Consider the following 15,997-nt stretch of genomic DNA (forward strand, 5'->3'; position numbering starts at 1 on the left):
GGTTAGACTGTGGTCAAAACTGTGCTCACCTTCAACAATAAGTCTGGCAGTAGAGGTCTTCTCTTTATTTCCAAGCTTGGCAACACATGTGTATTCCCCTCTGTCAGAGAGCTGAACATCAATAATGGCCAATTTTCGATCTTTTCCATCGGAAGTAAACTTGTGCTTTGGACCCTCCCTCAAGTTACTTCCATCCTTCATCCATGAAGTTATAGCAGTAGAAGGAGAAATCTGGCACTCAAACACAGCAGAGGAACCGATAGACTCAGCCTCCAGCAACACAATGTCTTGAATCTCTTTCACAAACTTGAGAGGAACAGCCTTAAGCTGGAAAGCAAATGGTGACTCTCCAGGAGGTTTGTCACCTCCACCACCAGGTCTGAGCCCTCTTCCACGTCCTGCATCACCAGGAGATGGAGTTTGGCGTGCTGAAATGTGTGTGTTAGGAAGAAGATTGTTAAATTAGTGGTAGAACCATGGTGTGGGCGAATTAATGCTTAGTGATGTTATATATTTTAGCACAATCAGAACAGTGTGCTTACGTTTAAGCCCTCTGCCTCTGCCTACTGCTCCCTCTTCCTTGGGTTTTCCATCTGTTTGAAATATTGTAAAAAAAATAAATAAATAACACAAAATTGCAGCTGTCAATTAAACTACATTTAACCTATACTCACACTTATTTGTGATGGAAGCCAAGAAGTTTTTTTTTTTTTTTTAAAAATTAAAGATTTTTTTTAATCAACAAGACATGCATATTATTGAAATAGCTGATGTAAATGAATGACATACATTTAGAAGTGAAGATTAAGAAAATACATACTTAAAAAACAGATGAAAACAATATTTGACATGTACAAAAGACAGACACCAGCTGACATTTACAAATACATACACAAAACTGACATCCACATACAGACAATTATTGACACTAAAAAGAAACCACAAAAAAAATGAAAGGAGGGATGGGAGACTCTTGCATCAGAGGGGTGGATAGGCTTATGAAAAGAATGATGGGAAGACAGAAAACTAATAAGGAACACACTTGAAACAATGAGGAATATGAAGTCAAATTTGTTAAACAACTAAACTACGGCGGTTAAAATAGATGATGTATATTATTTGTGATGATTTTGTAGGGCCAGGGCAGGCATGAAATACCAATGGTGAGGTTTTGGTCTCCCTCTCACCTATCTTGTCACCCATGCCTCCTGGAGTTTCGATGGCTCCATCCTCTAAGGTGGTATCAAACTCTTCTGCTTCATAACTTTCAGAAGAAACAAGTTCCCACCCCCATGTTTCTTCTTCTTCTTCTTCCTCTTTCTCAGCTTCAAATTCTTCTTCAAGTAATTCTTCTTCTTGCTGAGTTGGGATCTTTTGTAGCTGCACAGCTCCAGGAGATAACTCTTTTATTAGTGATATTTTTTCTTTTTCAGGATGTTCCTGAGATGCTTTTTTCAGTTGGGAAGAGATTGGGACCTTGTTCAGAGTAACAGACGCTATTAAATCTTTAGGTGAGGCTTTTTTAGGAACGGTTGCACTGGACTTTCTCTGCAGTGGAATGGGTTCGGCTTTGGGTGAGAGAATCCTTTTCACTTCTGCTCCCTTTTTGAGAAGTTCAACATGTTTTAGAGATATTTTGTCTTCTTCCATTATTGTTCCTGGCAGAGAACCACTCTTTTTGAGATCAGGTGTTTTACATTGTTCTTTTGGACTTTCTTTTGCTTTGGTTACTGTGGTCAGAGAAGGTGTCTCTTCTTTAGGTTTCTCAACCTTTGGTGAGATCTTTTCAAGCTTGGCATCCTTTTTTATATGTGCCACAGGTTTTAGAGATATTTTGTCTTCTTCCATTATTGTTCCTGGCAGAGAACCACTCTTTTTGAGATCAGGTGTTTTACATTCTTCTTTTAGACTTTCTTTTGCTTTGGTTACTGTGGTCAGAGAAGGTGTCTCTTCTTTAGGTTTCTCAACCTTTGGTGAGATCTTTTCAAGCTTGGCATCCTTTTTTATATGTGCCACAGGTTTTAGAGATATTTTGTCTTCTTCCATTATTGTTCCTGGCAGAGAACCACTCTTTTTGAGATCAGGTGTTTTACATTCTTCTTTTAGACTTTCTTTTGCTTTGGTTACTGTGGTCAGAGAAGGTGTCTCTTCTTTAGGTTTCTCAACCTTTGGTGAGATCTTTTCAAGCTTGGCATCCTTTTTTATATGTGCCACAGGTTTTAGTGATATTTTCTCTTCTTCTATTGTTCCTGGCAGAGAACCACTCTTTTTGAGATCAGGTGTTTTACATTCTTCTTTTGGACTTTCTTTTGCTTTGGTTACTGTGGTCAGAGAAGGTGTCTCTTCTTTAGGTTTCTCAACCTTTGGTGAGATCTTTTCAAGCTTGGCATCCTTTTTTATATGTGCCACAGGTTTTAGTGATATTTTCTCTTCTTCTATTGTTCCTGGCAGAGAACCACTCTTTTTGAGATCAGGTGTTTTACATTCTTCTTTTGGACTTTCTTTTGCTTTGGTTACTGTGGTCAGAGAAGGTGTCTCTTCTTTAGGTTTCTCAACCTTTGGTGAGATCTTTTCAAGCTTGGAATCCTTTTTTATATGTGCCACAGGTTTTAGAGATATTTTGTCTTCTTCCATTATTGTTCCTGGCAGAGAACCACTCTTTTTGAGATCAGGTGTTTTACATTCTTCTTTTAGACTTTCTTTTGCTTTGGTTACTGTGGTCAGAGAAGGTGTCTCTTCTTTAGGTTTCTCAACCTTTGGTGAGATCTTTTCAAGCTTGGCATCCTTTTTTATATGTGCCACAGGTTTTAGAGATATTTTGTCTTCTTCCATTATTGTTCCTGGCAGAGAACCACTCTTTTTGAGATCAGGTGTTTTACATTCTTCTTTTAGACTTTCTTTTGCTTTGGTTACTGTGGTCAGAGAAGGTGTCTCTTCTTTAGGTTTCTCAACCTTTGGTGAGATCTTTTCAAGCTTGTCATCCTTTTTTATATGTGCCACAGGTTTTAGTGATATTTTCTCTTCTTCTATTGTTCCTGGCAGAGAACCACTCTTTTTGAGATCAGGTGTTTTACATTCTTCTTTTAGACTTTCTTTTGCTTTGGTTACTGTGGTCAGAGAAGGTGTCTCTTCTTTAGGTTTCTCAACCTTTGGTGAGATCTTTTCAAGCTTGGCATCCTTTTTTATATGTGCCACAGGTTTTAGAGATATGTCCTCTTTTTCTTCATATTCCTTTACAATGTGTCTACCCTTTTTAATTATCAGTGGTTTTGCTTCTTCATTTGGACTTTTTTCTGTCTTCTTTACTTGAATTCTGACCTCATCTTCCTTTTCTGGCTTTTCATCTTTTTCTGACCTCTCTTGATCCTTTGATGATCTATAAGAGCATTTCTCCACCTCATCATTCTCTGTTGGAACTCTTTTTGTTTTTGTGAGTAAAGCCTCAGGCTCTTTATGTTCACCTTTGGCTGCTAGAACCACAGGTTTTGGTGCCACTGCTTCTTCTATCATTTTAGCTGTTGGTGTAATTTCTTTTTTCTTCATAGGTACAACCTTTGATTTATCAGATCTCTCAACTGGTTTCAGCACTACTTTTTCATTTTCCTGTTTAGTTGATGGTATCTTGGGTATTTTTTTGATTGATTGGCTTGGAGTCTTAGGACTCTCTTCTTTTGGCATATTGTCCTTCTTGAAATCCTCTTTGGTGTCTGCCCATGGAACTTCAGTATCAGGTTCAGAATGCCTCTGCTCTTTTATTTTCATATATTCTTCCTGTTTCTTTTCCTGATGTTTTATATTATCAGTCTTAAGTTCCCACACATCCTCTTTTACTTCATAGCTACTAAGAATTTTAACCTCAGTCAAAGACTTTGAGTATATTTCATCCTTCTCAAAGATTTCAGCCTTTTCAGTTTCCTGAATGGTCACCCCTGGCTCTTTAGATTGCCATTCACGTTGTGTGTTGCTGATTTTTGCCTTTGCCACAACTTTATGCTGTTCCTCCTGGTCTTTAGATCTTCTAGTAACTTTTATTAAGACTGGCATATCCTGTTTCTCTTGTTCATCAATGGGTTTAAGATATTGTTCTAAGGCAATAAACGTCACATCACAAACAGCACAATATCCAAGACACAGGACAGCCAAATACAATAAACAACACTCAACATGACTGATGTCATTTACATTTCATTTTATCCAATTCAGGGTATCGATGACCATTTAATATACTTCCTTATACAGTATCTATGATGAGAATTGACTCATGGCCAACAAGTGGAACAGGTCCACATTCCACACATATAACACTTATTTCGTTGTGATAACTGTAAACTAAAGAAACAAGGCTGACAAATGACAAGATACACAGAACACCAATAAAAGGAACAAAGCCAGTGTAGTGCAGTTATACAATATTAAAATCTGTGGCATACAGGTAATAAAGTAGCAACATACCTTTCTGGACTGGTCCAGGAGTTTGAACAGGACCATGATCTGCAGAAATTAGCACATTTTAAAAGAGAAAACATAATATAATACGATTAATGGTGACGGGTATATATAAATAACCAGTATATACCAGAATATATATTATATATATAGGGAAGGCAAGAACAGCAGAGACGTAGAGACTGGAAGTATTACACAACAGAAGGTACAAAAATGTCTGACACAAGTAAAGTGGTGACACATAATAAACACAAAATAGAAACAGGAAACAAAATACAAAAGACTTGGAAACAGACACTCTACCTTGAGGAGGAGAAACTGTTTTCTCGACTGGTGCCTCTGTTGCCTTTGGTGCCTCATGTGTTGCCTTATTCTCCACAGGTGGTTCTTGAAATGAAAGCATGTCATTGTCACAGTCAAGAAATAATCATATGCATGGAAATAAGTGCTGAATTACATACTGGATGAAATGCACATTTCAAAGAACACAAAATAAGATGCAACTGACAAAGCAAGAAGAAAAGGACAGATGAGACTGAGACTCTACCTAGAGGAGGAGACACTTTTTGTTCAAGTGGCACTCCTATTGGCTTTGGAGTTTCAGGTATTGCCTTCTTTACCACGGTTGGCTCTTCAAATAAAATAATGTCATTGTAACATAAGAACTTATGATGAAAAGAGAAAAGAATAGTGGCACTAAATAATAGATATTGAAACAAATATTGTACCTTGAGGAGGACAAACTTCTTGTGGTGTTACTGCTGGCTTTGGTGCGTCTGGTGTTGGTTCGACTTTCGGCTCTTTAAATAAAAGCGTGCCATTGTGACGTCAAGAAATGATCATTTGCATGAAAGCGCATAATAAGTTACAGATATATTACACCCTAATATGTTACAGACCAAAAGTCACAGACAAAGTCCCTATAAAGGCAAGACAAACTGTAAACAAAACAAAATGATCTCACATTCTACTGAAGGCAAAGAAAGAGAACAGTTGAGACAGACAAAAAAAAAAACCCACAAAGAACATGGAAATTGACAGCCTACCTCGAGGAGAAGGTGAGACTTTCTGTTCAGTTGGCACCACTGTTGGCTTTGGTGTCTCAGGTGTTGTCTTCTTTACCACAGTTGGCTCTTTACATAAATGCATGACATTATAACAGAGAAAAAAAATATGATGTGCTTGTAAAGACATAGTAATAGTGCTGAAAAAAACAGGTTTCCAAAGACACAGAAGAAATAGTGATATAAAAATAGAAGATATGGACATAATACTCTACCTTGAAGAGGAGTGACTTTTTGTCCAAGTGGTGCTACTGTTGGTGCCTCAGGTGTGGGCTTCTTCTCAACAGGCCGCTCTTTTAAATGAAAGCACGATGTTGTTACAATGAAGGAATTATTATATGTGTAAAAAAAGGTACTGTTACAGAACTGTCATTTCAACACAAAAACAAGAATAAATCGAAAGGATCTCAAACTCTACTGCAGACATAGAAGAAGATAACATTCAAGATTTAAAGAATCTCTACCTGGACCAGGAGAGACTTTTTGTTCAACTGGCAGCATTGTGGGCTTTGGTGCCTCAGCTGTTGCCTTCTTCACCACAGTTGGCTCTTTAGATCAAAGCAGGCCAGTCAAGAAATTGTATTATGCATTGGTAGATGCATTACATTTCCAAACTACACATGAAGAGGAACACCTAACACAGCCATCTCATATTGTATTAAGGACACAGAAGTAGAGAACAGAGACAAAAACAAACAAACAAACAAACAAACAAACAAACAAACAAACAAACAAACAAACAAACAGAAGACATGGAAGCCAAGACAGTACCTTGAGGTGGAGAGACTTTTTTCTCAACTGGCTCCACTGTGGGCTTTGGTGCCTCCGGTGTTGCCATCTTAACCACAGTTGGCTCTTTAAATAAAAGCATGCCAATGTCACAGTCAAGAATTGATATTATGCATGGAAAGAGGTGCTTAATGATAGAATTTTCAAGCTGCACAAGAAGAGGAACACCTAGCACAACCATCTCATATTGTATTAAGTACACAGAAGAAAAGAACAGGAAGGGGGGGGGGGGGAGGGGGAACAGAAGACATAAAAGCCAACACAGTACCTTGAGGTGGAGAGACTTTTTTCTCAACTGGCACCACTGTGGGCTTTGGTGCCTCAAGTGTTGCCTTCTTCTCCACAGTTGGCTCTTTAAATAAAATCATGTCAATGTCACAGTCAAGAATTGATATTATGCATGGAAAGAGGTGCTGCATTACAGAATTTTAAAGATGCACATGAAGAGGATCACAAAATAACATGTAGCCACCTCATCTCATATTGTACATACAAGCACAGAAGAAGAAGGGAAGAAAAGAAAAAAAAAAAAACAGAAGACATGGAAGCCAAAACAGTACCTTGAGGTGGAGAGACTTTTTGTGCTGTCACTTTTGGCTCTGGTGCCTCAGGTGTTGGCTTCTTCTCAACAACTGGCACTTTAAATAAAAGCAAGCCATTGTCACGAATCAAAAAATATATAGCATGCATACATGCAAAGATATCAGGTACTGCATTAAAAAAACAGACCACATACTTCATTAAATAAAAATGTAATACTTTTGTTCAACAGTTACTGTGTCTAATTCGGGGTTTTACGAAATCAAAAGTAGAGAATTAAATATTTGATCAGTATAACTTTACACAAATAAAGAAGAACATAAGATAATTTCGCTTGCCTACTCGGCAAGCATTGCAAGATAAGACAAAGAACACTTTATATAAAGTGCATAAAGAGTGTAGATATTCCAAAGAAGGTACATGTATGTCAAAGTGTTTGTCAAAGTACCTCTTTCGGGCATTTTAAGCTCTTTCTTAATTTTAATGTCATTTTCTTTGGGTATTACTTTCGCAGACACAGCCTCTTTTGGTGCCACCACTTTATCAACGAATTCTGGCTTAGTTTGTGACGCATCACTCTTGAGCACCAAGTCTGGAATTTCCTTCACAACACCAGACATCTCAGACGACTTCTTGGTTTCTGAATGCAACACTTGTATATTTGGTTCAGCCTTGATTTCAGGGATCTCTTCCTTGGTTACTGCTTCTGTAGATGGCAAACTCTGTTTCCTTAACGAGTCCTCTGGTTTAAATACTTGTTCATCCTGAGCCACCTTCTTTTCCACATAAACCTCCTGAATCTCTTCAGGTTGACATAGAATGTCAACACCTTTGTATGAAAGATCTTCCCTTGAATCCACTTGCTCCACTTCTGTAATCTTCTCAGTTTCAGAAGAACTGTCCACTGTGTGTAAAGTTTGTTCAACTCTCTTTGGAGCTGTATAGACTTTAAAGATGAAATAAGTTGTAAGATTGCACAATGTGGCAAGAGAAGAACACACACATACATATGAAGAAAATAAAGCCCCATATGTGCCCTTACATTTCATTACATTCAAGCCAATAATGTACTTACTATAAGTCTTTAAATACATGTCAAACTAAAACTTAATATGAAGATATTTTACTTTCTTCATTTAGACATATAAACTGATGTAAATATATTTGTGGGATTTTTTTTTCCTGCCAATTTCTTAATATAGATAATGCTCTACAATTTTGAGTACTTGAAAAATTCTAAACAGAATCCTAAACAGAAAGCCATCCAGATCACACATACCTCGGGTAGGACCAATCTCTGTCTGCTTTTGAGTTTTTGCCATTGGCTTTTTCTCAGATGGCACTTCTGCAAGATTAAATTTAGCTACTTTTAGAGTCTCTTCGGGACGATTGTCACTTTTATATGAGGATTCTTTTGAAATCACTGCCTCCACCAATGAGATCTCATCAGTTTTCTTAGATATGTCCACTGTAAGGTGAGTCTTTGAAAACTCTTCTAAAACTCTCTTGGAAGGCGCAACATCTTTAAAGATAAAACATTGAAACTGTAATTGTACCATATGGCAATGAACAAAGTATATTCAACAACATTTAAAATGACTAAATTAATGTACTAACATTTATTGACCATTTTGTAATGTTGTGTCTCTCTATGTAATGTATAAATATGGTTATCAGTTGAAAAGGGATATAGGGATAACTTTGAAACTAGCTAAACTACTTTTTTTTTTCTTTGCTCATGTAACGTTTTTGTTAGTACTGACAACTAAATTACCCTATAAATGAAAGCTCATAAGGTATTATACTAGACATAATTTGAGCTAATTTGGGCTCCGAATCTCATTTTTGGCAGAATATGCATGTGATACACAATAGAAATTGAATAGGGCTATATTTCAAAACAGCTACAGATTCAGGTGCAAATTTAAACATGAAGATTTTTAAGAATACTCAGGATTACAGAGGAAAAACCCTCAAGACCAACCAAGTATACCTCTAGCCGGGGCCAGTTCTGTTCTCTTTTGAGGTTTAGCTGCAGGTTTTTCTTCAGGTAGTGTTTCTTGAATTTTCACTTCAGATGGTTTCAACATACTGTATTCGGACTTATAAGATTTGTTCTCGGTTTCATAAAAGATTTCCTTTTCCAATGTTTTCTTAGACAATTCCACTTTTTGTTGACTTTGTTCAACTCCTTTTGGAGCTTAAGAGTTTAAGATGGAAAAAAAGAAAAAAAGAAAAAGGATTTCACCATGGGGAAATGGAAAAATTAAAATACAATAACAGACATCTGAACATGAAGATACTACTTCTCTATACAGTAAATAGATTTTATTCTTAATATTTATATGTATCGTAAAATGTATGTAAATGCATGGACAGATAAATAAGGCTATTATTATCAGGCAGAATATTTTTTATCTCAATGCTCATTTTTATTTTCAGTGACAAAGCTTTTTTGCTTTGAGGGCCGGCCTTTCACAATGTATGTAATAGGATTTTTTTTTTAATTACTGGACATTTACTTAGTAAATATGAGTCAATTTTCTGTTCATACATTTTTGGTTTTGCATCTGATTACCCATTCGGTTTCTCTGCTAAAAATACTTTTAATTGTTTTCTAATTGTTTCCCAACGCGAACCCAGACTGACATTTTGTTAAAATGTATGCTATGTTTAAGTATGTGTAAGGTGAAATTATTGATTTGAAGAAACCCCCAAGACCAAGCAAGCATACCTTTGGAAGGGGCAACCTCCATTTCAGTTTCAGGTTTCCTCACCAGCTCGCTCTTAGATGGCACTTTAATTTCACGTTTACTTTGAACCACCTTCAATGAAGTTTCCATAGGCTGATCTGACAGACTATCACTTTCATATGAGATTTCTTGTATTGAAATCATTTCCTTTGTTACAGAAATTTCCTCTAATCTCTTAGATATTTCCATTGTTGCATATTGATTATCTTCAACTCTTTTTGAATCTGCAAATACATGAAATAATTTTAAGATTCCACCATCTGCTGGTGTCAGAAGCATGTTCAAAAATGCAGACATTAACAATAAGAAATTTGAATGTCATATATGTAAAATGTGTTCTGTTGAAATGCTCAGTACCACTTTACATGCTGATGTGAACACACAGTGTTAAAGACATGACACATAATCCAAGAAGTACTTTTGGGCACGATATTAAGGACAAACATCCAAGATCAACCTAGCATACCTCTGGTAGGAGCCATTTCAATCTCCTTTTGAGGTTTACGCACAGGTGCTTCCTCAGGTGGACCTTCTGGATATGTAAGTTCGACCACTTTGTAAAAGTAGAAATGATATTGAAAGAAGTTAATGAGCACACATGCCCAACACATATTTTAAGATCAATAATATCCAGAATAGAATGCAATTTTTGCACTCAAATCAGGAAAGAAATTGTGAGGGTGTTTAAAGGGACAGTTGTGCATAAAACATATATGTTTATTAATGAGAAAGGTCTAAGAACAGAAAACAATGTTAAATATTTTGGGAATGATACCTCTCTTTGGGGGAGACTTCTTTTTAGCAACAGGTGTCTTTTCTTTCTTCTGGATGACTTCAGTTTTTTCTAGAGATAGCTCTGGGGAACTTTGGGTTAGCTCTGGCTCTACTTTTGGAGCTTCCGGGAGAACAACTTGTGGCCCTTCTTTAATAACTGGCTCTGCTTTAGAGATTGATGGTAGCTCAGTCTTTCTAATTGGTTCTGGTTTTCGAATGTCTCGAGGTACAAGTGTAGGCTCTGGCTTTTTAGCCAGTTGGACTTCTACCAGCTTTCTAGATTCAGGTGTAAGTTCTGGTGGCTCAAAAACATCTGCCTTTTGCACCTTAAGTGGATCTGGTGAAGTCTCCTGTTTTCTTGTTGCCACAATCGCAGGCTCTTGTTCTTTACTTGGCTCAGCCTTCAGTTTTGCAGACAGTTCCTGTTTAGGTTTTGTGATCCTTGGTGGTTCAGGGGCAACTGATGGTACAAGGTCTGAATTTTTATCTGGTTCTATTTTTGGTGTTTCTGTTGTCGTTTCCACCTCATGAGCTTGGAAAGAAGATATATTGGTTATACTTATACATATAAAGGAGACAATAACACTTACAAGTCTATAATATCTCAAAGACCTGTAAGTGGTTAAGATTAAGAAATTAAGAATTTAGACAACCAACTTTGGTTGCCACAACACACAGACAATACATACGAGTTCCCATTATAGCAATAAAGTTTTGTCAGACAAAAACAACAGAAAAAGCCAAGTTTTAACATGAAATGCCATAAACCAAATGTGTAGATTAGTTGCAATTTTATATTTGTTTCCTTCTGACAGTTACCTTTTAATGGTGTAATGACTGTTTTTTGAGGTAATAGCTCTTCAGGGTTTGTAGTTAATTCTGGTTGCGGTACTGCCTCTTGCTTCTTAGGAGGACCTGGTTCTTTTAACAAACATTTAAAGTAAGAAAATACTGACAAAATACTAGAATGACATAAGAAGCTCTCTACTGAAGACCAATGTTTAAGGAAATGGGAAATGAGCTTTTACACAAAGATAACACCACAATGAATATGACACATATAAAAACATACAGACACACAGAAATGGACAGACAGAGATGGATGGACAGACAGACAGACAATGACGTGTTCTATACAGGCAGCTGACACAATACCTCTTATTGGTGTGGACGCAGGTTTCTTTGTAACTGAAATCTTAGGTTCTGACTTAGTTTCAGGTTTTAACTCTGGCTTCTGTGTAGCTTTTGGTTCAGGTTTAGTCTCAGGTTTAGGCTCTGGCTTCTGTGTAGCTTTTGGTTCAGGTTTAGTCTCAGGTTTAGGCTCTGGCTTCTGTGTAGCTTTTGGTTCAGGTTTAGTCTCAGGTTTAGGCTCTGGCTTCTGTGTAGCTTTTGGTTCAGGTTTAGTCTCAGGTTTAGGCTCTGGCTTCTGTGTAGATTTTGGTTCAGGTTTAGTCTCAGGTTTAGGCTCTGGCTTCTGTGTAGCTTTTGGTTCAGGCTTAGTCTCAGGTTTAGGCTCTGGCTTCTGTGTGGCTTTTGGTTCAGGTTTAGTCTCAGTTTTAGGCTCTGGCTTGGCTACAGCTACTGGTACCACTTTAGGTTCAGTTGACAGCTGAGGTTTGGGCTTAGGTGCCTCAGGAACTGCAGATTTTAGAACATCTTTAGATAAGACAAAGAACTATTAGAGTCTACAAGATAGGACTAACAGATAGCACAGATAGTAACAAGAATAATACCAACATATTAAAGATTAGTAAAGAAGTTAACTTAAATGCAAATCACATTATACGATCAGTTAAAATCAACAGATTTCACATGATAAGAGACACAAGAACGTTTACCTATTGACTGTAAAGAAGATTTAGAAAAAAAGTTGTATTTACTTAGCAAAATTTTAGGTATGCTACATATGTACATTTCACATTTGCAAAATCTGCAACAATGAAGAATCTATATGGCAACATATGAGGACAATACAAGGACAATTATTATGAATACCTTTAGGTGTAGGTTGTTGTTTTGACTCAGGCACAATTGTTACCGGGACTGTTTCCTCTACAGGCATGACTTTGGGTTCTAAAAAAAATCCAGTAAAAATAAAATGGAGAAATACATTCGCCGATTCACAAAACTGCATCATTGATAATGATAAATTGTGATAAATAAAAAGCTTTATTTTATGATTAAATATATACAATTAATGCCCAAGTTGCACATTTATATCTCTTCACATCTGGTTTATTTGCTAATACTTCATTGCACAGTTGAGCTAATTATGTCAGTTTTTTATTATGCACCATCCATGAGTCATGAAAAACTACAATACAGAGTGAGGAAATACCTGATTAAGTGGGAAAATATGTAATACACATTCTCTCTCATAAACAGAACTACATATCAAAACATTCCCATAATGACTTACAGGAGGACATTTAACAGATGTGAACATTGTGAATATTCAGTGTGAAGTGAAGCAAAACAAAACAAAAACAACCCCCCAAAAAAAGAAAACCAAAAAACAAAACAGAAACAACTTGATAGCTAAATCTAAGCCGGACAAAAACGTGGCGTTCTCTTACCTTCTTGGGGTTTTTCTTCTGTCTTTTGTGCCACCATTCTGGTTACAGTTTCTTCAACTGGCTTCTTCAGTTCTGATTGAAAACAAACAAACATCAATATGACAAAGAAATGAGTGCATTTCTCAGAATTCTTTAATGGCATGGTGTGTAGGACATCACGTGGAGTTTTTGATGACAATATTGATGATGCATTAGATACAATAGTTGAAAGGGAAAAAAAAAACAGGTGGATTAGTCAGTATAACAGCAGTAATAGCACTGCTTACATTACACATAGATGATGAAGACAAACAAATGAAAAAGTATCAGTGGGATGGAAGACAGCGTTCACACAGCATGGATGAAGTAGGCTAACCGTTAAGTTCTCAGTTAATGACATGGTAGCCATGGTATACCTTGAGTTGATGTGACGTCATGAATGACTCTTTCTTCTTGCACTGTCCAACTCTCAAACTCTACCGTACCAAAATGAAGTGTGCCAAGAACACAAGGGGTGGAAAAGAAGAAAGAATGAATGAATGAAAGAAACGAGCTTAGCCCTTTTAAAGCATATATAAGTTCAAATCTGCTATTTAGATTCCGTAACATAACTCTCCTTGAGCTAGTCACAGATAAAATGAATAATTAAAATGAGAAACACATGCTAATATGTGATGACATGAATACATGTTGCATTCTTGGTTATAATTATTAGTTTAACACTCCGAACAGACGTGATTTGTTGAATGAGGGATGGAAAGCTTATTAGGATGAGGATGGTCGAAAATTAAAACAAGTAATCAGGTTACAGGTGGAGTAACATTAGAAATAGTACCTTTCACTTCAGTCTTTTCTTCATAATGATAATATTCTGTTGACTCATCTTTCGAATAGGAACAATTTGAAAGAAGGCATTATTAAACTGAATTGCATTATATAGAAAATGTATATATGACTTAAAGTATTCCATCATACCTTTAAAACTAATCATAGATGACACCTCAGGCACTTGTATTAATGTTTCTGAGACATCTAAATGCATTGAGAAGTTTTGTCTTATTGTATTGTTTAGAGTGTATTAAATGGTTCAGATTTGCAGAATTATTGAGCAACTAAGGAACTCTGTCTCTAAATATAAAAAATACTCACCATAAGAAATTGTTCCTAGATCAATTTCTGTGAAAGGATGTAAAATATCATTACTGGGATTCAGAACCCATATCGCTAGTGATTAATTGCTATACTAAACACATTAACGCTATTGTAATATTTAATTAGTACCTTTGCCTGACAGGTACAGCTCAGCTGAGCTTTTAGCTTCACCAATGGGCTCCAGTCGTGCAATCACTGAGTATACGCCTAAAACATTATTAAAGAAGATAACTGAGTTCAACTCATTTAATTAAGATAAACGTTAAAACTAAATGACGTTTAATTTCACACACCTTCGTCCTCAGATGTTACATTACAGATGATCATAAAATGACGTCGTCCCTCACATCGGAAGGCATATTTTGGACTCTCTTTAAGCTCCCAGGAGTCTTTATACCATGTGACGACTGCATTGTCAAATGCCAATTCACACTCAAAAGTCGCAGTCTGGCGTTCCTTCACCACAATGTTTTGAATGCGCTTAGTGAACTGTATTTGATCAGCTGGAAATAAGATATGATTTGAATAATTAACTTTGTATCACATATCTTCCCATGTTCCAATATGCACCATAAATAACCTTTAAATTCCTCCATCGTTTTTGTTTCAAATAAGAGTTAGGCCACAATGGCCATGCAGCTCAAGAGAACCTTCGGTATTTATTGGAAAGAACTCAAAAATAAAGCAAAGAGATTAGTTTAGGGTTCAAAAGACATTTTTTTTTTTTGTGGTCTGATTGTTCACACCATAAATCCATGTTCATTTGTTTAAATTTAATTTCAACTTTGGGGGCGGGGGCACACTGTTCATGTCATCATATGATCAAAGTTTCATATTTAATATTTAGATATTAACGTTCAACTTATTTTAGGTTAGAATACTTTGCACTAAGAATGTGGTGGTAACTGCTGTAAATGTAAAATTAGACTCACTATCATTCTCCTTCGACCAGAAATATAAACAGTTTTCAAAAGAACCAGTGAATTTTTGACATATGAAAGAATGAAAGCAAAGGTGTTGAAATGCCCAGTAGAGTAGAATTAAATTGTTAAAAATAAAGAACCCAAGAATGTTGTGGACAGTAACTGATCATAGAAGATCAGATATTTTAATATTTCTCAGAGGCTGTCGCTATAGTCATGGGCATTATACAAGGTTATCAGGAGAAGGGAACTGACTCCTGTCTTGTCCCAAATGGTTCCTTTAGCTCTGCGGTCATCCTCTAATCCAACAGTTTAGTAGCGTCGACAAAGTGAAGAAGTTAAGACTTGCATACAAATACTCAAGAGTGAAATAAAACAAAAAACTGTGATCATGTAAATAATCACTGCACTACTGGCAGTGTTGCCTTCTTACCAAGAGATGGCTTCTGCAGGTTGTAAAACCACCTTTAACACAATTTAATACATGGTAACTGACAACAAAACCAGGTAATGGTAAAAAAAAGACTTACCCGCGACTGACAGTGTGGCGCTGGAGATGTGCGGGCCACAGATGACACGGTAATTTCCCTGGTCACTTGTTTGGACGTTCTTGATCTTCAACAAATGGCGATCACCCACTACTTTAATATCATATTTACTGCCGTTCTCAAGCTTCTTTGAATCTTTGTACCAAGACAGTGTGATTTCTGGGTAGTTGATCTTAATTTCACACTCAAACACAGCCTCTGTGTTAACTTTGGTAGTTTGATCTTTGATGTCATTAATCAGAGTAATGGGCTGTAAAAAGTAAATAAATGCACATGGTTATATCTATTAATAAATATCTCATTATGGTAAGTTAGAACTGAATGCTGAAAAAGAATCTTACTTCAATTTGTTCCATTCTTCTCTGCAAATCAGACACAAGCCTAACCAAATCCTCATCGGATTCTCTGGTATATTCATGTTGCTTGTAAAATAAAATAAAAAAATAAATACAG

General features: G+C 36.4%; 1 protein-coding gene across 1 annotated transcript in view; it reads right to left on the minus strand.

The window, feature by feature from the left end:
• The window catches only part of ttn.1 (titin, tandem duplicate 1), a 147,315-nt gene that overhangs the window by 88,402 nt on the left and 42,916 nt on the right, over window positions 1-15,997 (minus strand). Inside the window, exons 48-78 of the mRNA XM_053626264.1 lie at window positions 15,886-15,966; window positions 15,527-15,794; window positions 14,367-14,576; window positions 14,203-14,280; window positions 14,071-14,097; window positions 13,897-13,953; window positions 13,757-13,804; window positions 13,338-13,397; window positions 12,943-13,014; window positions 12,362-12,439; window positions 11,522-12,022; window positions 11,186-11,287; window positions 10,368-10,898; window positions 10,059-10,145; window positions 9,574-9,816; window positions 8,833-9,039; window positions 8,119-8,361; window positions 7,288-7,785; window positions 6,860-6,937; window positions 6,568-6,651; window positions 6,282-6,365; window positions 5,975-6,058; window positions 5,726-5,803; window positions 5,493-5,579; window positions 5,175-5,246; window positions 4,994-5,077; window positions 4,750-4,833; window positions 4,453-4,491; window positions 1,188-4,085; window positions 543-593; window positions 30-428 (exon numbers count right to left, since the gene is read on the minus strand). Coding sequence (XP_053482239.1) covers window positions 30-428; window positions 543-593; window positions 1,188-4,085; window positions 4,453-4,491; window positions 4,750-4,833; window positions 4,994-5,077; window positions 5,175-5,246; window positions 5,493-5,579; window positions 5,726-5,803; window positions 5,975-6,058; window positions 6,282-6,365; window positions 6,568-6,651; window positions 6,860-6,937; window positions 7,288-7,785; window positions 8,119-8,361; window positions 8,833-9,039; window positions 9,574-9,816; window positions 10,059-10,145; window positions 10,368-10,898; window positions 11,186-11,287; window positions 11,522-12,022; window positions 12,362-12,439; window positions 12,943-13,014; window positions 13,338-13,397; window positions 13,757-13,804; window positions 13,897-13,953; window positions 14,071-14,097; window positions 14,203-14,280; window positions 14,367-14,576; window positions 15,527-15,794; window positions 15,886-15,966 — 7,513 coding nt within the window. The remainder of the gene's footprint in view (window positions 1-29; window positions 429-542; window positions 594-1,187; window positions 4,086-4,452; window positions 4,492-4,749; window positions 4,834-4,993; window positions 5,078-5,174; window positions 5,247-5,492; window positions 5,580-5,725; window positions 5,804-5,974; window positions 6,059-6,281; window positions 6,366-6,567; window positions 6,652-6,859; window positions 6,938-7,287; window positions 7,786-8,118; window positions 8,362-8,832; window positions 9,040-9,573; window positions 9,817-10,058; window positions 10,146-10,367; window positions 10,899-11,185; window positions 11,288-11,521; window positions 12,023-12,361; window positions 12,440-12,942; window positions 13,015-13,337; window positions 13,398-13,756; window positions 13,805-13,896; window positions 13,954-14,070; window positions 14,098-14,202; window positions 14,281-14,366; window positions 14,577-15,526; window positions 15,795-15,885; window positions 15,967-15,997) is intronic.

Source organism: Ictalurus furcatus, chromosome 6 (genome assembly GCF_023375685.1).
Source record: "Ictalurus furcatus strain D&B chromosome 6, Billie_1.0, whole genome shotgun sequence".
Lineage (NCBI taxonomy): Eukaryota > Metazoa > Chordata > Actinopteri > Siluriformes > Ictaluridae > Ictalurus > Ictalurus furcatus.